This window comes from Gorilla gorilla, chromosome 9 (genome assembly GCF_029281585.2).
Source record: "Gorilla gorilla gorilla isolate KB3781 chromosome 9, NHGRI_mGorGor1-v2.1_pri, whole genome shotgun sequence".
Taxonomy (NCBI): Eukaryota; Metazoa; Chordata; class Mammalia; order Primates; family Hominidae; genus Gorilla; species Gorilla gorilla.
The window spans coordinates 133,257,513-133,285,477 of record NC_073233.2 but is presented as its reverse complement, the minus strand read 5'-3'; the positions used below and the strand labels follow the sequence as shown (position 1 = coordinate 133,285,477).

At 50.0% G+C, this 27,965-nt stretch overlaps 1 protein-coding gene across 7 annotated transcripts in view; it reads right to left on the bottom strand.

The window, feature by feature from the left end:
- Nucleotides 1-27,965, bottom strand: part of PKNOX2 (PBX/knotted 1 homeobox 2) — a 267,659-nt gene that overhangs the window by 76,799 nt on the left and 162,895 nt on the right. For 3 of the 7 annotated variants that reach the window (XM_055356316.2, XM_031016195.3, XM_055356313.2), the window contains 2 exons: nucleotides 24,229-24,335; nucleotides 4,703-4,811 (listed from right to left, as the gene is read on the bottom strand). In XM_055356316.2, the coding sequence (XP_055212291.2) occupies nucleotides 4,703-4,789 (87 nt within the window). In that variant the 5' untranslated portion in view covers nucleotides 4,790-4,811; nucleotides 24,229-24,335. Of the gene's footprint in view, nucleotides 1-4,702; nucleotides 4,812-23,464; nucleotides 23,538-24,228; nucleotides 24,336-27,965 lie in introns of all 7 variants that reach the window. The other 4 variants (XM_031016199.3, XM_055356317.2, XM_031016196.3 and 1 more) reach the window with 3 other exon arrangements.

Here is a 27,965-nt window from a genome sequence, read left to right as displayed (position 1 = left end):
TGCCAGGGACACGCAGACCGAAGCATACTAAACATTGACTACATACTCAAATAGACCAGATACAAATATTTGTCTTGCTAATAAGCCAAGGGCAAAGATATTTGTGGAACAGTAGGTGTGTGTCTGTGTTTGAGGAAAAGTTGTGTGGGGGGGTGCTGATAGTGAGAGTGTGTTTTGTGTGGGAAGGTGAGGGGAGTGAAGTGGTTGCCTTTGCTGGTGAACCCGGATGGCTCCCCGGAGTGGCTGATGGAGCTATAGAAGTGAGAACTTCGCTTGGCGGGTGATGTTGCATATGGGTGTTACAGGAAGGTCTCGAGTGACATTTCTGAGAGTACATGAATGAGAGGTATTTGCCTAGAAGGAGTGACAGGGTGGTTGTGTGTTCCCAAGAAAACTCTGGGAGGGAGGCTGGAGTGACACTTGCTGGGATTCTAAGCAAGGCAGGAGAGGAGAGAAATAGTAGCAAATGGAAGGGTCAGTGGGGATTCTTGGGGCAGTGGGAGGAGGGGGCTGTGAAAGTCCAGCTGACAGCCAGGCCCACTATGGCAGAGATACAGAACAGAAGTGGGGTGATGTTGGAATCAACACAACACACTGAACTGAGGATCACACACCTAGTTCACATCCAGGTCTCTCTAGAGACAGTGTGGTCATTAGGCAATCATTGTAGAATTCCACTACCCCAATGACTTACCCCTACCTCTTCAGGGCATAAAGTGAGGGTCTGCATCAAGGACCCAGTTACAGCATGCTGGAATTGGGGGTCCTGTAGTTAAGACAGTAGAGGGCGCTGCTACTCTGGCAGAATTTAGCAGGAAGCCACCAGAAAGAGGAAGTAGGTCACAGGGAGGGTTCCACTAGGTTGTTGTTTTTGCACTTTCTTTCTTTCTTTCTTTCTTTTTTTTGAGATAGAGTCTCACTCTGTCACCCAGGCTGGAGTGCAGTGGCGCAATCTTGGCTCACTGCAAACTCCGCCTCCCGGGTTCAAGCCATTCTCTTGCCTCAGCCTCCCAAGTAGCTGGGACTACAGGCATGTGCCACCATGTCTGGCTACTTTTTGTATTTTTAGTAGAGACAGAGTTTCACCGTGTTGGCCAAGCTGGTCTTGAACTCCTAACCTCAGGCAATCTGCTCACCTCAGCCTCCCAAAGTGCTGGTATTACAGGCATGAGCCACCATGCCCAGCCCACTTTTGCACTTTCTAAACATATAGTCATCCTTCAGTGCACAATCAACAGAGAGTGTGGCGGCCTTATAAGCAATCACAAAGTTTCTCCGGGATGGACTGCAACAGAACTAAGGGGCTAGAAGCCGCTTAGCCATCGTATCACTTGGCTTGTGCCCAAATAGCACGAGGCCATAACAGTGAATGCTTCTCTACTAAAATGGGAAGAAAAAAAAGCCTCCCTCATTTTTAATAACTTTATTCCCCAAACTTCAAAAATGAAATTGCCAAGTTAAGAACTTGCCTTGAAAAAAAATTCTAATTTATTATAAAGAAGGTCCGGGGCTTGGGAATTTTTTAATGCAGATTCCTAATTTTCCAAAGTGAGATTCTCCTGTGCATTTGAATAGATTATGCTCGGTATTGCTAGCCCTTAGCACAACGGGAACATTATTAAAACGATCGCATGGGTCTCAGAGGAAGGGCTCTGCGTCTCGCTTCCTTTTTCATTTGGGGGACTTCATATCAGAGACTGTCCATTTGTTGCCTGTGGAAGAAACTGGGTTTCTGAAGAGGTGATGGAGAGGTGTGCTCAGCTGCCCAGGTTGTGAGGAAACAAGTCATACGTTGTCCAAAAGTAATGAGATTAGACCTAAAGGAACGAGGAGGGAGTGGGCCTTGTTTCCTGAGAGCTCTGTTTTGGACAGGATTCCCTGGTGTGCCTGGCCCATGTTCCCATCAGGCCCTGCTTCTGTGAAGATGTGGAGTCTCAGAGAGCGGCTGGTTCTTGGGGATATGAGCATTCTGAAGGGAAATGCAGCAGTCTCCCCCTAGGAAGCTGGGGTCCATAACTTGAAAAGATAAAGGGAAGAAGTCAGGGGTCCAATGCAAGTTTGCAGAAAGTACCAGCAGCCAGGCATGCACGGAAGAGCTGTTCCTACAAGGGAGCCCCTCCTAGAAGCCCGAAAGAGTGGGCAGAAGGTCCTCAAATACCAGCACTCTCTGGAGAGAACAGCCTTTCCCCCTAGAGTCAGAAGCCTTTGTTCTGGGGGCATCCCCTAGCTCCCCCATCCCTCCCACTCCACCCCTGCCCTAGCTCCTTTCCCTTAGCCCCACATCCTGCTCAGTTTCCTTGGGAACCAGCTCAGCTTGGGGAAGGCCAATGGCAATTTGGGCATAGCCTAGTGCCTTCGTCAAGGCCGTAAAGACCCTGACATCTTGACCTGGTCAGTTCACCATGGACACTGATGCTTCTCATCAGACATTTCACTCATGGATTGCCAGGGTTACAAATAGATGGCAGCTTCCCCAGGGCAAATTATTCCTTTGCTCTAAATGTGAAGATTTTAAATGGTGACATTCTGGCGGATCCTCAGAGAGGAGAGCCTTCGGGCAGTGCCTGTGTCTGGCTTCTGTCTGAGACCTTAGATATGAAAGTGGAGACTCCCTTCTTCCTTACAAAGGCTAGAGCAGCTCAGTGGTGACTTCTGGGGGGCTGAGCACCTTAGGGCTGCAGCCCACCTCCATCCATCCCTTGATAGCTGGGATTTATTAATCCAGCTGTATGCTGATCATTAAATTAGGCTTCTCGATCAGCATTCAACACAGGCTCCTGCTAATCCCCGCCAAACCAAAACTTCTCCCAGCTCCCCAGGCAGTCAAAACAGGGAGGGGTGGGTGAGAGGGAAGCGGCCTTCATCAGTCATGCCAACACAGTGTTCTCTGACCTCTCAGCCCTGCCCTGGTCTATCCTTGAGTCTTGGGTATGGAGGTGTGGGCCTTGGCAGCTACCACCTGCTAAATACAAGAAGGGTCTCCATCTCTGTTCCCCATTCTGCTGGAGAGAGAATCCAGTCACAAAACAAGTGGAGCCCATGTTCCCACCACTTAATCGATATGTGGGCATCGATGTGTGCTGGCTGAGTGGAATGGGAATGGGTCTGCTGCTATCAAAGAAGGATGATCTTGCCCCTATTCTGGCCCCTAGCTTCTTCTCTCACTTCTTTCTTGGGAGGCAAAAGGTTCCCATCAGTTGAGGGCTCCTTCTGAACTTTGTCTCGGGAGCTGAAACTACAGAGGGAAGGGACTTGACATAGTGTTGGATGCCTGGAAGCTTTCAAATACAAGAGCCATGTAAAGGCCAAGTTCAACCCTGTGGCTTATTCATGGAAGCTACTGGCGTGAGCAGAGGGCTCGCTGAGGATGGGGTTAGGCTGGGAGAGCTGGGGAAGTAATATGATTTGATATGTGGGAGCGGGGCCATAGACATGTGCTCAGAGATTGGTGAAGGACCAGGGCTTTTGGACCTTCAAGGGCAGAGCAAAGGTGTTCCATATGCTGGGTACGCTAGAAAGAAGCCCCACAGCATCTGGTAATCTCCCAGAGGATGACAATGATGTATAAAGCAGCTACTATATGCTCCCACTAGGCTGGAGGCATCAGGGCCATAGTGAGCACAAGCCTGGCATCTACATCTTAAGACCCCTTTCATGCTGCACAAATCTTACATGTGGCCCACGAGAACCACTGTGTTTGAAAATGCCAATGAGTGAGGGATGGCAGAGGAGGGCAGAGAGTGGCTGCTGGAGGAGTGCAGATGGTAGCCTGCCCACAGCACCCGGCGGGCACCTGCTGCACATGGGCGAATGTGTGGATGGACATTCTAGCTGGGTGCATTTCACATCACAGGTGCCCAATAAATAATTATTGAATTCATATTGACAGGAGAGTGTGAAGGGAAGGGTCAGAGAATTAAGGCTTCTGTGAAAGCACAGACACAAAACTCGAAGTTTCCAAAGAACCAAGGGTGGACAAGAGGAGCACCTGGGGGAAGCAAAAAGGAAAAGCGGCTGGTCTAGAGGATGTAGGAGGGCAGCCCCCACAAGCTGGGCAGGCTTCCAGGAGGAGAAGGGCAGTCAGCATGAAGACAAGATCTTGGGGGGCGGCTGTGTCTGAGCTGAGGGATGGAAGCTGGGGACCAGAAGGAAAGGGTTGCGGGGTGTACAGAAAGAATCTTGGCTTTTTAAAAGTAGAAGCCCAGAAGAGTTCTGAAGAGAACAGAGATTCTCCCGACAGGCAGGCAGAGGAGGACAAAAGGGCCCAAGTGACCCGAGAATGGGGGGCCTGGCACTCAGAAGCCTCTGAGTGTGAAGTTTCTCAAACACTCAGAGGGCGGTTCCGCTCACATCTGGTACCTGGGTCTGCCCCACTGTGGATTTTGCCCCAGTCACAGCAAAGGGGCTTGGCTGCGCTTGTCTGCTGTCTGATGGATGGGGTGGAGGACAGGACTGTGACCACTAATCTAGCTTCCAGTCCTAGGTCCTGGGGTCTGAACCTGGTGACTGCCCTCGGGGTCTGTGTTTGCAGGGCTCTCGCTCCCCAGGCTGACGGGAAAGAGCCCGGAGTGCCGCCAGGACGTGATTGCGGGAGGCCTGGCTCAGCCCGTCGGCCCCTGGAATATCCCAGCCTGCAGCTGGGGCTCTAAGGCCACCACACTCCCTCCCCCGTGGTGGGAGGCAGCGGCCCCTGCGCACTCACCTGTGGGCTGTCCTGGTAGGGTGGGGGCGGGACATTCTGCGTGGCCATCATCGTCAGAGCGGGGGCTGGGGAGGCATGTTGCATCATGGGATTGATTCACATGGAGGACCTGTGGGCAGGAGAAAGGGGGCCGCACCGTTAACACCGCTGAGCAGGCCCGCCCTGGGCACCCAGCAGCTCCCTGTGTCCCCCGCTGGGCCACCTGGGCCGGCTGGATGCAGCAAGGGTTGCACGCCCTTCAGGGCAACAAATGAGAGCTAAGGAAGAGGCCTGGGTGGGGAGGGGCTTGCTGTGCTATTTTGACTTGAAAGAAACAATATTCAAATCATATGTAAAACAACCGGTACCCCTGCAGCGGCGCTTTGTTCAGCATCAGCTCCGGCCTGTTGTACGTGTGGGGAGGGGGCACGAAGAGGGAGGGGGCCTGCCTGGTAGCAGCACCGGGGGACAGGAGGCCATTTGGATACCCCTCCTTCCCCAGGAGGACCCTGAGTTCCAGCCTGATAAGGGTGCTCCTGGCCCCGCTGTTTCCCAGGCTTTCTGGAGCAGCCACAGCGCGCACAGGGGCAGGAGGGCCTCAGGCCAGCTACGGGATTCCAGGGTCCCCAAGCACCAAGCTCGCCCCTCCCCAGGGCTCACCCGTGCTCAGACTGTGAGACTGAGGACGGCCTGGACCCGTCCTCACACTGTAGCCCCAGGGTGGCTGCCTGGAGGCCTTGGGGAAGGGAAAGAGGCAGGGAATGCCAGTCTACTCCTGTACTTTCCCAGGCTCGGGCTTGTGACTATGGGCGTGTCCACAGATGTGCCTGCATATCCTATTAAGGAAGACTTTCCTCAGTCTTGGTTCAGTACGGTCACCGGAATGTGGGGGTACCAGAAGAGCTATCAGAGCCAAATGGGCTACCTGCCTCTTTGGCTGGTAGAAGACAGAGGCCAAGGGTGACTTGTGTATGGGAGGGTGGGGGTTGGGGGACTTGTTAGTAAAGCTGGGATGGAAGCAGCACCTCCAGATTCCCAGCTCTGGGTCTGCTCCACTGTTGCCCCCGTCATTTCCCCATCACCAATAAGCAGGCGAGCTGCCCCTATGAAGCCTCAAGATTTCCTCTTGAAGTAGGATGTGGTGCCATAAGGGGAGACAGCCCGGCTGTGCCACCCAAGGAAACAGAATGTCCAGAGAGCTGTTGTGCTACAGTAGATGCTCTGAAATATTTAGATCTAGAAGCCACAGGCTAGTTGCCTGATACAGGGCTGTCCACTGTAGGGTAGGAGGTTGCTAACAGCCTCTGTGGAGTGCAGGACGTGTCCTTCTCCTGGGTGGAGGGCACTGTTGGTGTAGAAACCTTTGTGAGCACAGCACTCCCACCCTCCGTCCCCTCTCCCTGAGGCACCTAGGGCTTCATCCACTTCCAGCCTGGCCCTTCCCAGGGTCTTCCAAAATGTTCACAGACCTGAATTCTGTGGGAATTTGAGAGTGCTTTGGAGCTGCTGTCATCTAAAGGGGCTGGCCTCCAGGGCCGTGTGTGTGTGTGTGTGTGTGTTTCTTTTGGTTCTTTTACAGGAAGTGGAAGTAAGATCTACTCTGACCTGACCTGAGTCTCCAAGATACCAAGTACGCTTTGACCTTCTGCAAAAAGCACTGGAAAGGCCTGTTTCACTCAATAGATGTCTACCAACTACCAACTCTGTGCAGAGAACAGTGTGAGGAGTGTGGTGGGACAGATGAATGAGGCATGGCTAGGAGAGGGAGGTCATGGTCCTAAAGGAAGGAAGAAAATGAGGTGGAGGTGGGTGGAGAATGCACAGGGAGGGATGGCTCCCCCCGTGCTAAAAATGCCGATTTCAGGCCGGTTCCGTCGGCCTCACCGCCTGTCACTCGCCCCCGCCTGGCCTCCTTCAGAAGACGGACTACCAGGATATCTTCACAACAGCATGCAGGGCCTCGCCCATCTCACACACCGCTGGTCCCTGAGATCCAATTTCCTTTTGCAAAGGGACGCAGGAGGGGGCTTTGGGGGAGCCTCTCTTCAGGCAGGGGAACCAAGGCCTCTGTTCACAGCTGGATCTTTGGGTGGTGGTCAGCATCCCAGAGAGCCAAGAGCAGAGTGAGGGTTGCAGAGGGAAAAAGGTGGGGGTGGGGTAAGATATAGACTTTTTGAGACATCAGAAGGAACTTCCAGAATTAAGACTTTTGAGATATTAAAGTGGGTGGAATTTCTCTTTTTTGGACCCTGACAAAATAAAGGAAATAGGAATGTTTCAGGGGCCTATTAAACATAGCCTTCCCTGGAACTCTGGCAGAGAAGGCAACTTTGGATAGGGCCCAAGGGCCAGGATGGTGGGATCTCTTCCCGGGAGCATCGATCACAGATGCTCATCCGCCAGGAAAAAAGTGAAGGGCCATAGCACTGTAATGCCTGCAGCCTCCAGAAGAGGGAGCCTGGGGGCAGAGTCAGGGTGGGAGCCGCCTCAGGAAGGAGGGCTTTCTCCCCCTCTTAGGGGCAACTAGTTCTCTTTAACCTCGGGCTTGGGTCTTTTGGTAACCTCATTCCATGGATTAGAAAGTCATAATGAAGGCAAAACAAAGGAAGCTCAACGAGGAGGGCATAGGCTACAGAGAGGCGCCTTTCATTCACATTCTTTTGTTCACTGTCCAGTGAATGGAAGGCAGGGTCATTTTAGAGGCGCTGTCCCCAGAAATATTTGTAGCAGCAGGAGGGCTGCCCTGTCTGGGGGTAAGGAGGGATGGTTAAGAGTAGTCTGTGCCCAGAGACAACCACCCATGAGGCTGAGAGGAGACTGTTCAGTCCTGAGCCCACCAGGCTGCGGAGCAGGGCCAGACCCGCGTCGAAAGAAGACACAGGAACAATATTCTGAGGACCCAGATGGCCCTGGCCCCTCCCCCTCCTTGGGGTCACCACAGGCCACTAGGCCACTGCCCCATTACCCTCTGGGGGCTTCTCCTGCAAGAGAACAGGAGGCCTTTTCATTAGAGGCTTAAGTTTCCTTCTCTGCTTGCTCAGGCACAGAAGCCTCCGGCAACTTGACACTCCGGAAGCTCAGCTGCTGGAGACCCTGCACCCATGTCCGGAAGCTGGCTCTTTTCCTCACACCTCTCCACCCACACATGCACTTCCCCGGTTCCTAAGGGGCCACGTGCAACCATCCTGGAGAGGAATTTGGGGATCTGACTTGCCTTATCTGTGACTTGGCTGGGACTTTGCAGTGGGGTGTGGGGGAACTCTTTGAGCCACAGCGGGGGTCCTGGCCCTTTGGGGGAAGGCTGCCCTTTTTGCATTTTCTTTGGGAGAGGGAGGGGAGCAGCAGGCCTGAGCCCCTGCAAACCTAGCCCCGGGCTTCAGAGCTTTTGTCACGGATTCTGAGAGGCTGCTTGGCCCTGTCCAGAGGCCCCAGTGCTCTGTCACCAGACACCTGGGCATTCAAGGGGGCACAGTCAAGACTGCAAGTGGAGGACAGATGAGGAGCATCTCCCATGGAGAGATTTCCCATCGCGAACAGGCTCACAGGGAAAGGTTGCTTTTTGATTTGTTTTGTTTTGTTTTGTTCAATGCTGAAAACCTTTATGATATGACATCTAGGAGGGAAAAATTCTAATGCAACACTTGACCCCACAATGACATCCAAGAAGAAATCATTTGGGTCTCTGATATCATCCGAAGAAACTAAAATGCCATTTTAGAGAGCCCAGGAGCCACCGAGGCAGGATCAGTGGATGCAAAGTCATAAAAGCACACCCCTTTAGGAAACGGGATGGGCAGTCCTGGACACCCACCTCCCTCAGCCTCCTCAACCCATGCCCCCCACAGCCCTGCACCACCAGGTCGGCAGTCTGGAGCCCCAAATCCAGTGTGTTGACAAACAGGCTCAGAAAAAAATACCAAGCTCATTAGGAAGGAGCTCATTAGGACTTGTTGACATGAAACCCATTAGACCAATTAACATTCCATTAACGGCCTGGGGCACCAAGGGGTTAATGCTGCCAGGCAGTAATTGGGCCAGTGTGCCGGGGTTGGGGGCTCAGGGCCTTAAGGATGAGACACAAAGTCTAATTGGGAACTCTCTGGCCAGCTGGCCTGACAGCATTTGTTCCTGGCCCCTGACCCTAGCTGAGGCAAATTGATGGGGGATAGGGAAAGTAGGGCCAGCTCGCTTGGCCCCTCACTGTCCCACCCACCTGCCCCAAACTGGAGACAGGGCCCATGGCTGGCACAAGGACAAGGGGGAGGGGACACTCCCACCCTCCTGGACTCTGACAGTCCTGTTTTCTTCCTTCACGCCATTCCCCCCACTCCCTCTGGTCAAGTTTCTTTCTCAGCCCCAGGGAAGTGGGTCCCTTCTCTCCAGGAATTGCTTTGCAGTGATGTTACCCTCTTAGAAGAACTCTTTGGAGAAGCTAGAATCCTTCAGGCCCAGAGCCCCGTTCATCTGAAGAGTGCTGGAGTTCAGAGAGAGGGATGGAGGGGACGGTGGCCCTGGGTCTGCCTGCCTTCTGGCCCCTGACCTCCTCCCCTCCTTCCTCCCTTCCTTCCCCCTTCCATCCTCCTTTCCTTCCTCCCTTCCTGTCCCTTCTTCCCTCCCTCCCTTCTTCCCTCCCTCCCTTCTTCCCTCCCTCCCTTCTTCCCTCCCTCCCTTCTTCCCTCCCTCCTTCCTTCCTCCCTTCCTCCCTTCCTTCCATAGCAGCTAAGAGGCACTCATGAGGGCCCCTAGGAATGCTACTTGTCTGTCCTCCGACACACACAAGCAGCATGTTCATGATTTTCCTTCCCTTGAGACAAGTAGGGGCTGTGGAAGTCCCTTCCTCTGTCTGGGTCTCAATTTCCCCATCTGTAAACTTTGGGATTGGATGAGGGAATTCACAGGGCCACCCCTCAGTTCTCAGTTCCCATGATCTAAGCCTGGCCTTGGGGTAAAAAAAAGTCTGGATTCCACATCCAGTAGAATCTACCACTTATTCTGTAGCCTGTACAAGTCACTTTCCCTCTCGGACTGCAAAATGAAGGGATTTCCCCAGAACATTCGGGAAGCCTTTGCCCAGGATTTGCACTGCACACGTGCTTGTTGAATGGAACGGAAAGGGTTGGATTGTAGCTTCTTTCTAAAGGCCAGCCAGCGCCTGACTTCTCTTCCTCCCATCTAGTTGGAGAGTGGGAAGGAGGCCCCTGAGGTCAGCGAGCCAGGAGCTGTCAATCCCTTCAGCCCAGACGCCCCCAGGTTACCCCTCCACCCCCACCCCCAAGCCGTCCCCTCTGAGCAGCTGCCCAGGCCTGGGTTCTGACGTCTAGACAGATTTGCAAGAGGCTGAAATAACACAGTGAACTCAGCAGGAGGGACCGAAAAGCTGCATTAGTAACCTGGCTGGCTTCAACATCTCCCTCTGGGGCAGCCTCCTCAACCCTGGCGCAATCCGTCTCTTTTTCCCTCAGCCCCAACACTGCGTCCAAAATGATCTTCTCTGGCCCAGCTCCCTTCCCAGAAGTGGCCTGTAGGTGGCGTCGCAGGGCCCGCTTTAATTGCATTATATAATATAACCTGTTTACTAAATCATGTAATCAGTCGCCTTAGGATTTGCAGCTTGGGATGTGTATGGAGAATTGGACTTTGAGTCAAATTTAAAAACAAATAAAAATGAGAGGCAGCTGTTGCTGATAGTGTGATACTCATCTTTTGGAAACAAATTCACCCCAGTGCTATAAATTATGCCTGGAAAAAAAAAGTGTTGCTGGTAGAACGGAGTTGGCTAGGTCTCCTCTGCTGGCAACTCATAGCGATGAATCTTGAAATAACGGTGTCAACCTGTCACTGATTTCATGTGACTCTGTGGATTTATCTAAAGAAGCAAAGGCGTGTGGGTGCATGCGAGCACACACACATGGAAACACACACATGCACCAGGTCTCTCTGCAAAACCCAGTAAGGGCTAGAAGTGACAAGCTGGAGGCGGGGTGTCTGCCAGAGCTCGGTGGTCCCTGAGGCTTGGTGGATGGAGTTGGCACCGAGAACTGAGCAGTGACAAGGGTGAGGTCAATTTGTGGTGGCAGAGGAGGACAGAATGGAGAGAGAGGATGCACCATGGGCTGGGAAGTTTGACCATGTGAGCAGGGGTTTGTCACCTCCAAATCAGTTGTTGTGTTGAAATGTTTCAAAAAGAGGGAGAAGTGGAGGCTCCTGGAGGGGAGGACTAAGGAATCTGGGAAGAGGGGCAAGCTCCCCAGAGCCTGCCCCACCTTACAGCACAGCAAACACCCTCGCCTGCCTCTTCACCCCAGGGACTGTAGGCGCTGAAAGGAAGATGGGGACCCTGAGGATTCAGGCAGCAGGAATTTGGGGCTGAGTGGGTGCTGCTCTCTACCTGTCTTTCTGATCCTGGGCTGATGGGGGGAGATGGAGATCCTCCAGTCTGCTGAGGTCAGGCTTGGAGTGGGGCCTGGGAGCCAGGGAGGGAGGTTGTACATATCTATGTTACTGAAGGAGGGGCAGGTGCAGAGGAACTGAGTGGGATTTGCACTCAGGTCTCACATCCTTGTTCACTCTGTGTCCTGAAGGGCAGCTAAGAGGTCAAAAATAAGCCACGACTCCACAATGACCCAGGTCCCAGGGCACACTGCACCCGGCACAGAGCCCAAGTCCTTGCAGAATGTCACAGCCAGAACACCTGCTTCCCTACTGCCCCTCCGGGTCCTCCTTGGAATACTCAGTGGGGAGGCAAAGATGACAATCAAGACAAGCAGACGCTTTGGCCACCCATGGCTCTCCATACTAATTGTCATTTGCCGCCCTTCTGGGAAGCCAACTTGGGAGGTGGTGCCAGGTCATGCCCTAATATCATGATGCTGGTGTCCAGGGAACAGAGTGGGGACAGAGCAGAAGCCAGCATGAGCTTTGGCTAGGACTGCCTGCTTCTGACTCCCTAAGAGATGTGCAGATCTCTCTCCCTCAATCCTCCTTCAGCCCTTAAATGCCACATGGAGTGAATGCTTTGGAAATGGTAAGAGCCTTCTGTGAGACCAGAAAATCCAGAGACCCTTCCCACCCAACCCCCAATTTCCATCCCAAGGAGCGTGGCCTCCCCCTAATGGCCTGTGGCCCTACTTCCAAGGGCCTAAACCTCCTCTCCCGTCTCCACTCCCAAGACCATTTTACTGTTTGTTCTTTTTTTGGAGTAACAATATGTCCTCACTGTGGTCAGGCCAACAGATCACTTATGCACTCACTGACCCCAGCCTAGAGATGAGCAGAAGCTTACATTAGAGACCCACCCTGGAGGAGAGGGTGCCGGATCCCTCTGTGTCCATGGTTCACTATGGGGAGGATTAGTGGGCACACAAGCAGCATGATAAAGCAGTGTTTGGGGACAGGCCCCAGCACTGGGTCCATCACCCTCCTCAGCCGCTCCCTCCTCCATGGACAGGACTTGCCTTCCTTGAACTCCAGCCCGACCAGGTTTCCCAGAGAGGAGCCCCACCGTCCTGCCCTTTGCTGACGGCCATGCCGCTCTGACTCACACAGAAGCCAGAGTCCCAGGCCTGCAGTCTCTCCTCCTTGAGTCCCCAGTTCAGCTATTTTTTTAACTGGGCTTCACAACACGGAGCAGGAGAGTCAGATGAGCAACACCCGCCCTGCTCCCGCGCCCTCTTCCTGGTCTTGCTCCTGCCTCTCCACACTGGGAACGAGAGTGCTGGAGCCCCACCGCCCTCCCTGCCTCACTGTCACACCTTTTTTGGCTTCAAAAAGCCGCTGATATATTTTACAAACTGAAACAGCAATTTAATTCCCCCTGATAGCGGCAATTGTCCATTAGATCTTCCTACCGAGGAGCTTAACAATAATTCCTTTCATCCAACTGCTTGCTTCTTCTTGATCTGAGAATCAATCCCATAAATAGCAGGCAAGAGTTCTCACATTACTCTCCCCTCCAGCTTTTAGCATTTTGATGAAGATTCTCATCTCCTCTTTAAGCACTTTACAACTTGGCAATTTTTCCCCCTTTGGTTCCTTTAAACAAAATAAAACAAAAAACAGAAAAAAGAAAAAAAAGCGTGCTGGCTGGAAGGGGGAGCACAGCCCTTGCATTCTGCTCACGGAAGTGGTGTGCACCTTTTCCTACCTGGAGGCAGGGGGATGGCTGCAATGACCTGCGGTGGGTCCTGTCTGCTGGAAAGTGGGTGCTGCTCTGCCCCAGAGGCCATGACTATTGTGTCCCCAAAACTCACACTCACCACACCTGGGTCCCGCTTTTGCCAGTGATGTTCAACTTCCGGTACCTCTCCCATTCCAGGAGCCCCTCCCCCTATTGTTCACCCCCAGGAATGGAGGCGGGAGGGAGGCCACAGCTGCTGCCCTGGGGTGCTCTGAGCCAAATCCCTCCCCCAGCCTGTGGCCCCCTTGGAACCTTCTAACCTAGAGAGCGGATTCTGCCCTTTTGTTTTCCTCTCCAGCCCCTCCATCTCTAGCCAAACAACAAGAGTGGGAGAGGTGGGGAGGCCCAGGGAAAGGAGAGAGCTTGAGGCCTTTTATTCAATTATTTTCCTTTTTTTTTTTCAACATGCAAGCAGCACCAGGGATCGGGACAGTGGAGAGCCCTCCAGCTCCTCCACGGTGGTGGCTAGGGTGGAGTGTCAGGGCACCTGGGAGCCCCGGCCCGCCCCTCCCCCGGAGACACTATCATGTGCTCTCTCGTCTGCACACACTCACAGAGAAACAGATCTAAAAATGAACCTGGGACTGAAGTCCCCCTCGACAAACCTGATTCCCAGGTTTATTATTATTTGTCAAGAGCTGACAGCAGCCGCTGCTCAGGCGCTGAGCTGAGAAAACAACACAGGCCAGGCCCCTGAGACCCACAACTCAACAGAGACAGACAAACAGCTCCAGCGCTGGGATCCCAGGTGGAAAAGCGCAGAGCCACCTCCGGCAGCCCTCTCGGGCTCCCTCCCTTTCATAAGTCTCTCTTCTCTGAGGCAGTCAGGAGGGCCCTGACGCTCCCTGGGAGCTGGGGGGAGGAGGAAAGCAGGCATGGGGACCATGTAAGGTGTGAGCAGGGTGGCCGGAGCAGGGGCTGGTGGGGGAAGGAGGGCATGGAGGCGAGGGACCCTGAAGCCTATGCATTCCACCTCTGGTGCAACCTCAGATTCTCCTGGAGCCAGCGGAGCTAAAAGGGTCAGCCAGGCCCCTTTTCTCTCTGAGGACTGTACTGTGTCCTCTGGCTAGATGATACCTTGTTCCAATTTTTAAAACTTGCCTTTAGGAAAAAAAAAAAAAAAGTCAAGAGTCAGAGTTGTGGAAGCAAGTGGCTCTGTGCATTCAATTTATCATTGAAAAGCCACTAGTTCCTGAGACGCCCATACCCAGCCAACGTGTGCCCTTCCTGCACCTTACTGGTGGCCCAGGCAGAGCTCACGGGAAACAAGAGCTCTAAATAGAGCCCACGGCAATGGAATCGGCTAGAGGAGGAAAGGCTGCCCAGCCAGGCTGCCCCACCCTTGGTCCTCACCACCCCCTTGGAAGGAGGGCGGGTACACTGGCTCTGTGTTCCTAAGCTGCAGGAAAGCCAGCCCTGGGGAAGGGAAGATGACAGCCATGATGCGAGAGGATGTGGCGCGGCCACGCAGACTCGCACCCCAGCAGATACTCCCTCCATCACCCAACCTAAGATGCTCTCGTGCCTTTTGCTGTGTTTCTTGTCCGCTACCAAGGTGTTCTGTATTTCACAGCCATGCCCTTCCCTTCATCAACACTTGGCTCCAAAGCCTACTGTTCCATGAAGCCTTTCTTCCCCTTCCACTCCAGGACTACACATGGGAGATCAAGGCGGGAACAATCATCATGCATGTTTCTGTGTTATGGAAAATCTGCTCCTCACCCGCATGTCCCATCTTGCCCACTGGCCCCTGTTCCCCCAGCAGACAAGATCATGGCTCTGCCTTGCATGTTCACTGGGGGAGAAGGGGCAGCCTATGCAATATGACTGCACAAAGTCTACCTCCTTATGGAGCCTCAGTATATATACATGGTTATAGTTTAATTTCTTTGGCTTAACTCCTTTTTTTCTTTCCTTTTTTTTTTGAGATGGAATCTTGCTCTGTCACCAAGCTGGAGTGCAGTGCAGTGGCACGATCTCGGCTTACTGCAACCTCTGCCTCCCGGGTTCAAGCGATTCTCCTGCCCCAGCCTCCCGAGTAGCTGGGACTACAGGCGTGCACCACCACACCCAGCTAATTTTTGTATTTTTAGTAAAGATGGGGTTTCACCATGTTGGCCAGGCTGGTCTCGGTCTCTTGATGTGATCCGCCTGCCTCGGCCTTCCAAAGTTCTGGGATTACAGACATTAGTCACTGTGCTTGGCCGACTTACTTTTTTTTTTTTTTTGAGATGGAGTCTTACTCTGTCACCCAGGCTGGAGTGCAGTGGTGTGATCTTGGCTCACTGCAACCTCTGCCTTCCGGGTTCAAGCGATTCTCCTGCCTCAGTCTCCGGAGTAGCTGGGACTACAGGTGCCTGCCACCACGCCTGGCTAATTTTTGTATTTTTAGTAGAGATGGAGTTTCACCATGTTGGCCAGGCTGGTCTCAAACTCCTGGCCTTGTGATCCACCCACCTCGGCCACCCAAAGTGCTGGGATTACAGGCATGAGCCACCATGCCTGGCCTGGCTTGCTCTTAAAATGTAAAACAAGCCAATCCAAGAAGCATAACCCTTTGAGTCCCAGCAGCCATTTACACAACAGTGAGAATAAGTTTGTTAGTTTCTGGAGCCAATTTGGATGTGAGTGAGATGATAATATAGAATTAATAACAACTGCCACTTACTGAGCCATTCCTGTGCCCCAGGCATGACACTAACAGTAGATACGGGTCACCTGGTCTCTTTTTCTTAACAACCAGATGGTGTCGGCATTACAGTTGTTCCCATTCATGGGTGAGCAAACTGGGGCTTTGAGGAAGTTTCCAGATGTTACACACAGTCTGATCCCAGAGTCTGCAGGGTTAACTGGAAGTCTCAGGGTGAGGGCAGGAAATAGCAGGGAAGGACAGAGACTCCTAGAAACTGGAGAAGTGCAGACAAGGTGAGGCTGATTATAAAACCAAGCTGCCAGTTTAGAGGTGGGCCCTCGAATACTGGCTGTCCTTTGACTTTCCTATGCCCTGATTTTCCAAGCATCATGTTATACTGACACCACTAAATGCCTTCTGTGTTGCCGAGCCTGGGCTTTTGTACATCAGTTAATGGACACACACTCTGTGCCTTCCCATGGTGGGGAAGTTCCTTCCATCAGCCCTGTCATCCTGCTACAGCAGTGTGTGTACACATTTTGTTAAATATTTCATTGCATTTTGCTCTTATTATTTTATAAAAATGAGCGGGAGATGGGAAAATGAAAGTGCTGATCCCAGCGATAAGAAGTAGGGGTCTCATAAACATAATACGACTGAGACGAAGATGGAAAACGTTAAGCGAGCTGAAAGCGGCAAATCTTGAGTCTTCATCGTGGACTCATTGGACTGTGTGTTCAATTAGGAGGAGAAGGAACAAAATTAAAGAACACAAAATGATGGAAATGTATGGCTGAAGACCGCATCTCAAAGGCGATGTATAATTGGAATCTGATAATGTGTCGTAGCTGTCTGGGAGCAGAGCTCCGGGAACGCATGGGGCACATACGAAAGCCAGGCTGTCTGTGCCTCACCCTGCTCTTGGCGGCTCTGGGGCCAGGGCTCTGAATCACATTGACTGGGATTCTGTCGGTGTCTCTGTCTTGTCATACTGGACTGAGGGGCCCTGCTGGGGCCCAGGAGGAGTGAAGTGGGGTAGAAGGGGGCATGCAGTCAGCCTGCTCTCTGTGACGGTCTCCACTTGGCCTTTCCCCGCACACCCTTGGCTTTCCAGGGACCACCCACAGCTGTAAAGAAGTCCCTGTTCTGGAATGAAATCTGTCCATGACGCACAGGCTAAGAGGCAGCTGGCTGTATCTTGGGAAAGCGTGTCCAGTGGAGCAGTATTAGTGTTTTCAAGTCAGGGCACCCCATCGTTAGGGAGCATCCCCTCTCTTGTCATATCTCCCTGAGTCCAAGATTGCCAAAGAAGCCCCTTCCTGTTCACTTCAGAGTCTTCTCTTCCACTCTCAGCCCAGAGAGATTCCAGGCAGCAGTCTGCATGGGCAGCCAGTGAGCCAGCAGCAGGGTTATTACCCACATCCTCTGAGGCAGGCAGCTATTAAACAGAAGTGCGAGGATGGAGCTGTGTTCTACCTCCCACTGGCTCGGGTTGTTCTCTGCCAGGTCCCGTCCCCTTCAACCTCCAGCCTTGGAAAGGGGCTGTGGTTTTCTGGCTCCTAAGAGGGAAAACTTTAGTCATGTGCTGGCCCTTTCAGCTGCTCTCAGACACAGAAGAGGAGTGTTTCATATTAGCAGCAGAGTCTTTGAATACTAGGAATGGGTCTGAAAATTATAACTCGCAGTGAAGCTTAATTCTGACTTTCGCAATGCAACCCATTTCCTATTATTATGGTCTGGGTGGAAAGAAAGAGTCCTGCCTTTAGCACAGAATCTTTGTAGTCTCGATGCTCAAGATCTTGCCTTCACTTTGCCCTCTTCTTTCTCCGGTGAGATGGACATCATCTCTCATGCTAGGGCAAGGACCAGGGAGTGGAAGAAGAGGAGGAGAAGAAGGCAATTTTGCACAGTGGACTCTGGCCCTCAGGGACCAATTAGGATGCTTAGAACGGTTACTAATCCCCTGGGATCTGAGCATTTGTTAGTCTGGGTCTTCCAGGGTCAAGCCTGTCCAGGGAAAAGGAACAAAGTGTCTCTACTTCCAGATCAGGAGGTTCTGTCCAGAGTAGGTTGATCGGAGCAGGCAGGGTGCTGCACGTGAGATGTCTGCTCCCAGAGCCAGGCTCTGGGATGGGAAGGAGAAGTAAACGGGGCTACTCTTCTAAGATGACTCCCCAAGGGCACAGGTTTGCCTGGGGCTGGGGATGATCCTTGCTGTCTTCAGCCCCCCTCGGAGCTTTCCTCTCTGTTTAGGGCCTGGCTGTCTCCAGTGAGAGCCTGTGCTTTGTGGCACTGGGAAGAGCAGTCTGCTGTCTCTTTGTCCTGCAGTTCATAAACGTGAGAAATAGAGCTCACTTAATGAGGCACTTGCCACGGTCAGGGATGATTTCACTAGCAGAAGCTGTGTGCATGTGAGCTGGGGAAGTGTGGGGAGTAGGGAAGATGGGCAGAGGGAGACAGGGAGGTGAGGAAGCCCATTTCAGAATGATGGGGAAGGTCAGGCAGAGAGCTCCCCAAGAGGGACAGAGAGCGGATGCTGGGGAGATGGAGGGTCCAAAGGAGCTGTCCACAGTGAGAAGCCAGCTGCTGCGGCTGACCTGAAACCCAGCCTCAGCCTTTTCTTCACTCCTCAGGAAATGAACACTTCTTCTCCAATTCTGGAAGCAGTGGGAACTCCAGGCACTAGGGCAGACTGTCAGACAACCGACAGAGGTGGAAGGGTCCTGAGTCGTCATGAGGTCTGACTTCTTCCCGAGACAAATAAGGAAACTTGCCCAAGTCCATGCAGCAAGTTGGAGATAGGGCCCTAATTAGAACCCAGGTCCCAAGTAGCAAATCCAGGCCTCATTTACTGAGCACCTATTCTGTGTCAGGCACTGTGCAGGGCAATGGATGTCCCAGAAGGAGAAAACAGACGACAAAAGAAAAGAAATGAAGACGTAGCAAAATGGAGATTTCCCTGTGCTGAAGCAGACAGGTGACTTCAGACTTAAAAGATCCCAGTGCTAAGAAAGGAGAACAGAAAGCAAACCTCAAGCCCCAACACATGGTGGTGAAATCAGAACTTTAATGGGAAAAGAAGAGAGAACGACACGTTCCCATGGATCCTCATTGCAAGATTGGAAACAAGGAGATGGTGCAGCCATGTCAGCAAGTTCTAGGAGAAAAAGGTTTTGAACCTGGGATTCTGAGCGCAGTCCGGTTATCAGTCAAGTATGAAGACAAAGCCAGTGTTGGACATGTGAGAACTTGGAGTTTATTTCCCACTCGTTGATATAAAAAATAACTAGAGGTTGTAGCCCAGCAAACGAAGAAATCCGAAGAGGCGGAGAACACTGAACAAGAAAGAGTGGCTGCTGAGGGCACCAGTCATGACACCACAAGGCTCAGAAGGTTCTTCCACAGCAGCCACGTTGTAACGACCCTTCCACAGGCCATTCACACTGCTTAGTTCTGTGGTTGAAGATATTGCCATGCCCACAGTGGTTTTAATGCTTTTAAACAGATTTCCATCTTATAATCACCTGTAGAATGCAGAGGTAAACTACAGCAATGTAACAGTATAAATCTTCTAAATCTTAACAATGTAAAAATCATAGATAACTTATTATTATGCAAAATATAATATGTAGTACTATATACAGTATATTATATACAGTATAAAAGTATAAGGCATACTATAGATCCTATATATCATATATAATTATATATTATAGTACATAGCATACATATGTATTATAGTACATAGCACATAATATACCTCATATTATATAAACATATAATATTACATATTATATAATGTATATTATAATATACTATTTATTATATGTGATTTTAAAATACTGCATACATTATATAGTATACTATATAATATAGTGTATAGTATTATATATTATATATCATGTATTATATATTATATATCATGTAGTATACAGTATTATGTATGATATATAATGCTATATACTATATTATATAGAGATATACTACAGAGTATACATTATATATTATATATAATATGTAGTGCTACACTATATAATACATAATCTTTATAGTATATATAATGCTATATGGTATGTGTTATTTAGTCTATTACTATCATTTTACATTATTAAGATTTAGAAGATTTATACTTATATTAATATATAGGATATATTATATATGGTGTATATATGTTATATAGTACATATAATGCTATGAACTAAAAATAGATAATATCAAATGTAATTTGATAAAAACTTATCAAAGTAATATAAATTGGAGGGGAAGGATGTGTGCTAATTTCCTCAACTTTCATAGCAGACAGTTAATGGATAAATAGATAAACTGAGAAAAAAGGGCTTAAGCATATTATCTAATATAATAAATGTTGGCCATCAAATAACTAAAGCCAGAAGCTGTTGTGGTTGACTTTGGATCATGAGCCTTGTGGGGAGAGGTGAGGGTAGGAAGGGAGAGTTTTTATTTTGTATCTTTTACACTGTTTGCTTTTTCCTCTCACACATACTTCTAATTTAAAAAATAACTACAATAAATAAATAATTATACATCTATATAATAGAAAACTATGCAGCAGTTAAAAGTAATGGAGTAGATCTATTTGTTTTGGCCCAGAAAGCTATCAATCATATAACCTATGTTTAAAAAGCAAGTTTTTAGAACAATATTTAAAACATAACATTTAACTGTGTTATAATAAACAGCAAAACTGGTAACATGTAGTCCCTACCTTCAAGGAGCTTTCTGACCACGCACCCACTTCCATGTCCTCTGCCCTGGGCCATCTGGCCTGCTTGGGACCTCTTCCCTTTGCAAGATGCATGCCTCTTATTTGCTTGCTTGTTTGTTTTTTAGAGACAGGGGTCTCCCTCTGTCACCCAGGCTGGAGTACAGTGGAGCAATCATAGCTCACTGCAGCCTCAACCTACTGGCCTCAAGCAATCCTCCCTCCTCAGCCTCCTGAGTAGCTGGAACTACAGGTGTGCATCACCATGCCTGGCTAATTTTTTAAAATTAATACCGCTTTTTGCAGTAGATAAGAACTATTTTGTGCATTTTTCAAGTAACAACTCTAAGTTCTTGACTATAAGTGCTCAGTCCAAAGACTGGCCTGGATGAAACTGCACAAGAGATGAACAGCTTTCTACACAAATATCTCGTGGAGGGAAGCAGAGAGGGGAGTGAGAATCCAAGGACTACAGGATGTCAGGCCTGAAAGACTCCTCGGAGAGCCTCTAGTCCTCCTCCCTCATTCACAGAGAAGGAACACATGTGGGGCCCAGAGAGGGGCAGTGGCCAATAAAATGTCATGCGGTTGGATTATGATGTCCAGAAAAGACAGAACTGGGCTTTGTGAACAGCCAGAGTCAGGAAACAGCAGACAAGCTGAAGGCTGACCTGGGAGCCTGAAACCATGGCCTGCAGAGAGAGAATCCTACAGGGAGTTCAGAGGGGGCCCGTTCAGGAGCTGCTCAGAGTGCAGATGGCTTGACTTTAAGGGGAGGCCTGCACAAATCAGACCACATCGCCCTTCCCTAGTGTCCATGGTAGTGGGAAAGAAGCAGTTTTAAGAAAGTAGAAGGTGGCGCTTTGGGGCTCAAGGGGAGGGGCTTGCACAGGAACTGGCATTTTCTGAGCATTTCTGATGCACCAGACATTGTGTGAGGTGCATTCTTGTGCATTCTCTCATTTAATCTGCACAGAAGCCCCATGAGGTAAATATGATTACCACAATTACAGAAAGACAATGATGGTAAGAAAACTTAAGTGTCCGGGCGCAGTGGCTCATGCCTGTAATCACAGCACTTTGGGAGGCCGAGGCAGGCAGATTACTTGGACTCAGGAGTTAGAGACCAGGCTGGAGAACATGGGAAAACACTCTCTCTTTAAAAAAAATACAAAAATCAGTCCAGCATGGAGGTGTGCACCTGTTGCCCCAGCTACTCAGGAGACTGAGGCAGGAGGATCACTTGGGCCTGGGAGGCAGAGGTTGCAGTGAGCTGAGACTGTGCCACTGCACTCTAGCCTGGGTGACAGAGTGAGACCCTGTCTCAAAAAAAAGAAAAGAAAAAAAAAAGAAAACTTAAGTTACGTAACTTGCCCCAAATCTCACAGGCAGCAAATGGCAGAGCTAGAATTGGAGTCTAGGTTGGTCTGGTTCCAAAGCCTAAGTTTCCTCAAGGAACCAGAGGACTCCGATAACTATGTGTTCACCAACTGAGAAGAGGAGATATGTCTCTCCTAAATGGGGATACAACAAATGCTGTTCCCTTCCTGAACCCTGAGTATGGAATCAGCTCCTTTACCCAATCCATGACTATCCAGGTACACTGGCTGGCTCTTGAGAACTAAGGTTTATGTTTGCCCAACAGGACTTTGAAAATCCCCACCTCAGAGGATATCAGCATTTGGGGCTCCCTTTCTCCCTAGCAGAGTTCCTACAGTGCCAGGCTCAGAAGAAGATGGGCTAGGACCTAGCATGAGTGCAGGGAAGAGAAGAAGCTGGAGTCCAGAACTCTTGATTTCCAAGGTTTCAGTCCTGAATCTGTCCTGTACCAACCTCAAAGGCATATGACCTGCTCTTGCCACCCCTCAGACACCGGCCCCCAGCCTCCTCCTATGTCTTCCTAGGCACCTCTGCCTCCACTGAGCCCTGACTCTGGGGGAGGCAGGCAGGCCCAGGAGAGTATATATGTCAGTTAGGGTTTGTCGTTTACACGTGGAGATCATTAACGAGACTTATTTTTAAATTGTAATTGCAAAATGTAAATGATCCCCAAACCGATGTGTAATTGCTACCCCCTCCACCCCAGCCCTTCCCCTCTGGTGCCAGCTTTGCAAGGAGAGAATTAGAAAATAAAAAGGGGGTGGATTATGTAAGCAAAACGATTTTAAAAAAAGAGAGCGAGAGAGCTAAGAATTTAAGTGAGACAGCTGGCAGCTTCTCTGATTGCCACACTTCCAGCATTAGCTGCAAAAATTGTCCTTGCCAGTTGCACCCATCCAAGCAATAGTGTCAACTGTATTTAGTCCCTAGAACAGACCATACTGCCACTCACTTGGCAAGACGGTTCAGTGGTTAGTGTATGTGTGTGTGTGTGTGTGTGTGTGTGTGTATGTGTGTGTGTGTGTCTCGGGACTGAGAGGGCAAAGGTCAGGGGTGATATATGAGGTTGCCTCTACCCCATCTGTGGAAGCCTTCCATTCTACAGGAAGACATAATTCACAGCCGGATTAGCAGTCCATCAACCCTGTTACCCATATTCTACCATGCAGGTGATGGCAGGAACACCTCCATTCTCCCAGGCTCAGACTGGCTTGTTTGGACTCCAGCATCCACAGCCTCAGCCTGCAGAGAAATAGGACTCTACAGGAGAGTTCAGCAGAAGAGCCTCAGTTCTATTCTCAGTCCCAGAGAAAGCCACTGAACTTGGGCATCAGCACACTTCACACGGATTCAGCAGGTGTAGAACCCTTGTCCCTTTTTGTACCTTCTTCCCATCTTCTTCAATCCCTGCCCACAGCTGCTGTCTACAGTGAACTCCTTGTGACATCACTCTGCTACACAGACTCCAAATGTTGAATAGGCTCAACTTGCCCCCCGAAACGGGCATCGCCCAACCCACACTCATCAAAGACTTGACCTGCATAGATACCTTCCCCTCAGCTTCCACCGCGAGGAGCCACAGCTCTCCCATGCCACCCACCCCTCGTTGTACCTAGAACACAGAGCTCCCCAGACAGGAAGAAGGACGAGCATTGTTGCCAGTCTGTCCTCAGACATGTGGACCTCTAAATAGACTAACTAGCTGCTTGGAGAGCTGGGCAAAGGGACATTCATCTTTGTGATTAACTCTCCCTCGTTCCCTCTCTGCAGGGAAACCAGCTTTGTGAGGAATTTGGCAATGATTTCTGCGGCCAAAATGGAGACTGATGAACTGTAAAATCATGGTGGCCCTAAGACATCAGGGAAACTTACAAAATCCTGGGCAAGGTCCTTTGGAGTTGGGGCCCAATCTCACCATAACAGATCCAGCCCTTATCATGGCATACTGGAAAGAAAAAAGGGTTGTTTTGGATAACTGGATTTCTACATCCCTGCCTATATTGATACTTATGTCTGTGGGATCATGAAGTTACTTAAGGGGATTTAAAAAACCCTATCTGATAAGAGGATTAAATGAGATTCTCTATTCAAAATGCTTTATACATTCAAAAGAACCATTTCTCAGAGTTCATCAGAAACACCTGGAATGCAGTTTCCATGCATCAGAAAGATTTGGGGTGCAGGTTCCTGAGTCCTAATCCTGACTCAAAGGATCAGAAGCTTTGGCTTTGGGGTCCTGGAACTGCATTTTTAAGGAACCCCCCCACCCCACCCCGCCACCACCAGGTCATTCATGGGTGATAATGTTTGCTCCAGAGGGCGGTACAAATGTGATCATCATCTTGATACCAAGCAAGGCCCCACCCATCTGTATCAACCACCATTTATTGTTCACAGAACCATTTATTGTTCACAGAATAGATGAAAAGAGACAGGAATAAGGCCCAGCCCTCCTCCTCAAGGAGCTAAGGAGGTGACATGAAGACATGAGAATAATCACACAATGATTGGCTTTCAAGGTTGTTCATGTTAAGTGTCAGCTCATGTTCTGAGCTCGTTCTAGAGGCCTTCAGAAGAAAAGATATCCTGCTTGGGGGGTGTAACTATATGTTAAAGGACAGAAGAGCATTTCTTACTGTTCGGGTGATCCTGGGGCCTCTGAGATGGTCCTCAGGAGACTCACTCCCCTCTTTCTACTTCCAGCTGGGCCAGAATTTCTTCCTGTCTGCTAGAGCCAAAGCACCTGCAAAAAAGGGTAGAGCAGCTCTCAGCAGGGAAGGCAAGAAGTGCAGGGGTGGTCAGAGAAGAGGGGCTTCCGGGCTGTGTTCTCCCCTCTCCAGGCCTCTCCAGGATGTCCTCTATTCTGTAATTTCCCTTGCAGCCATTTCTCCTGTATTTGCCATTCAACTCTCTCTCAATGTGGTCACTAAGGCCCATGGAGCCACTGTAGCCAGGCCCTGGTCACTGTTGAACATGATCTGGTCACTGTTGAACACGCCCTATTGTTGTCCTTCTGGCTTCCTGAACCAGGAGTTCCTGCGGCCCTCTCCCCCAAGTGTGGACAGGTGCCTGTGAGTGATTTCTGCGGTGCTGGGAAGACCACAGCTGACATCTTGTATTAAGGCTGTGGGGAAACTCAGAGGAAGGGGGGACAGTGGTAGATTTGCCAGGCGTGCGGATAAGTTGCAGATCCAAATGATAGCAGGCTTCGACTGGGGTCTGGAGAGACACTCAGGGGTTAGGGTGGGTGGGGAGGTGTCCAGGGCAGCAGGGAGGAAGAGTCGCAGGGGAATGGGCCTAAAGCAGCACTTAGCAGTAAAGGATAACCTGTGGCCTCAAGCTGGCTTTGGCTGCATGACTTATTTTTATTTTTAGGTTAAAGTGAATTAATTTTGTTTCTCAACATTTGAAATGGACCATGGCGTTGGCAAATGGAGGCTGGGTGGTCAGCACAGCCATAAGGTCTGGCCGGACACTCCTCAAACAGTCCCATCAATTTCTCCTTGTGGTTGAGTTGCTAATTGGACTTCAGTGAGGCTGTGCTTGGAGCCAGGATGGCAGGGTCGGGGGAGGGGGCTGCTCTGAGGCCTGGGCGGCACTTTCAGAGCAGCATCGGGAGAACCGCTGGCCAGGAGGGCCTGCCCTACACCAGAGGTAAATGCATCTTTAACATCAACAGTTTCTTCCTAGTTAACACCATCTTACTCTCCCTGTAAAAACAGATTTGCACCTCAGTAAAGAATGTAATTAACCAGTGACATGACAACAGGAGGAGCTAAACAGTGGCCCAGGCCGGGAGCTGCAAGGGGTGGTGGTGGTGGGGTGGTGGAAATTTAGACATTTGCCTGAACAATGAGACTTTCTCACCTCCCTTCTGGTGTGTGCGTGTATGTGTGTGTGTGTTTGTGTGTGTGCACTGCTGGGAGGTGAGGGTGGCAGACAGACAGCATCCGGGATCCTGAGGGAGGTTTGAATTCCTGGTGGCAGAAGAGAGGAAGCCAAGGGTGCTGGGAAGTGGGATGAGCTGAAGGAAGCAAGGATAAGCAGGGTGGTTTGTGAATTTCCATTAACAAAAGCTCTCTGGATTAAAACAAAAACCCCTCCCTTCTTTGCACCCCAGGCTCCTCCCAAGAGGACGTAAGAGATACCAGCCATTGCCTGCCCTGGGCAGCCCCTGGGAAGAGCCCAAGAGATCAGGACCAGCTCACAGGCATCATCATGGTCCAGTTACTCCTAGCTTATTCCCTGCACCAGGCTTCTCCTCCACGTGACCTCGTCTGTGAACTCTGTGACCGACTCCCGGTTCTGTGGCCACCCCAGCAGCAAACGTGGGAGATATGCTTGATTCCTCCCTCCTCCAAGCCTCATCTCCTTTTCACTCCCCCATCACTATCCCACTTCTCATCCTCTTCCAATCAGGGCTGAAGATATCTTCCCTCCTTTCTATCCCCAGCTGCACAAGCTACAAAGGGCCCTTCTCCCCTCCATGCTCCTCCTTCCCACCATCGGCCCCACAGCGCACCCCTGCACTGCTGCTTCCAGGCAGAGCTACCGGGACAGGTGACTTCATTCATGCTCTTCAAGGTCTCATCCATGCCAGGCACTGCCGACACAGCCGTGAGTGCCTCACACCTGTGATGGGCTTACAGCTGTGGCACCACCTCCCCCAGAAGTACAATGACTTCCTGCTCAGAGGAGGCCTTCAACACACATCTGCTCATTGTCTAGAAAGCAGCTGGCCCCGACTGCCTTTCTAGACTCATCTCCCACCCTGCACCATGGCTGTCTACTCTCCAACCACTCACAACACTTGCCATTCTCCAAACCTGTCCACAACTTCCCACTCCCCTCAATGCCCGATTCTATATTTCTGTCTGATCAGATATTTCTACCTGAACCATTCCTCAGTGTTCACGCAAACATTCTGGCTGCTACCTCCACAGCCAGAAGTAATTTTTCCTCCTCTGTGCTTCCAAATAACATGCTGCTTGTCATTCTCTGAAAGCTCTAGTCACATCCTGTCTCATGCTATGGTTATCTTAGATATCTTTCATCTCCTTCCAAACTATAAGCTTCTCATGGGCAGAAGTCCTATCTTAAATCTGTATAATTTTTTCAGTTCACAAAGTACTTTCATGTGTAATATCTTCTTTAACTCTTAAAGCAACCTTTAAAAGTAGGTATTTTAATATGATGATTTTGTTACCTTTAAAAAATAGCAAATGCTTCTTGTAAAAAATAGACAAATAAGAGGAAAAAAGTTAGTAGCAATCCTACAATACAAATATAAGCTACAGTTAATATTTGGAGTAAAATGCTTCTTTTTTAAAAGCAGTATCACATTTTCATACTGTTCACTAAATAGCCTTTTATATTTAACAACATATCATAAACACCTTTTCATGTAGGAGGAAAATATATTATAATTTTAATGATTATGGCATTCCATTTATGGGTATACTATAATTACTCAAATTCTTCACATTTGTTGTTTAGATTATTTCCAGTTTTTGCTATTATAAACATATAATGACTTTTCTTGCAGTGGACTCTTGCTCCAGACTTGATCATTTTCTTAGGATAAGTTTCTGGATGTGGAATTGCCAAGTCCAAAGGTGTGTTCATCTTAAGGAATTTTTACAAATTACTTGCAGGAAGGTCACACCCATTTACATCCTATCAGCAGCATATGAGAGATGCCTTTCCCTTGCCAGGTAGTTGCTCTTATTTTGTAGATGTGGAAAATGAGGCTTAGGAAAGTCAAGCACAGGGCTTGCCTAAGAAAACAGCCAGCAAGTGGTGTGTCTTCTGACTCCAGACATTTTGTTCTCTCAAGCTCTCTGCTTCTCTTTGCCCTTCTATTTCTTACCAATCCAAAGAGAGTGCTTGCAGTAGTAAGTGCTAAATTAATGTTGCACTCCCGGAAGGAGAGGCAGAGGCGGCTGTGCCCTGAGTGGTGGGGTGGGTCAATCCTGGGAGCTTTGCTAACTTCAGTCTTTTCTGGGTGTCTGAGGCTGACTTGGTAAATGACAGATCTGTTCTTTGGTAGCTTTTTACTACTCCCTCCTGCCCTGTTCTGGGAAGGTACAAATTGCTTCAATTTAGTCCCCATGTATTAAGAATCTACCTTGTGCTGGGGCCTGGGCATCAAAGACAAAACACACACACTATCTGTCTCTGTCTCTCTTTCTCTCTCACTCACTCTCTCTCTTTCTCTCTCACTCACTCTCTCTCTTTCTCTCTCTCTCCCCCGCTCTCTCCCTGTCTTCTAGGTGTTTACAGTCTAGTGGGCAAAATAGAAGGTAAAGAAATAATTGCCACCTACAATGTGTGTGTGATGCTACTTCTGACTGTCAGCCTCCAGATCCCACAA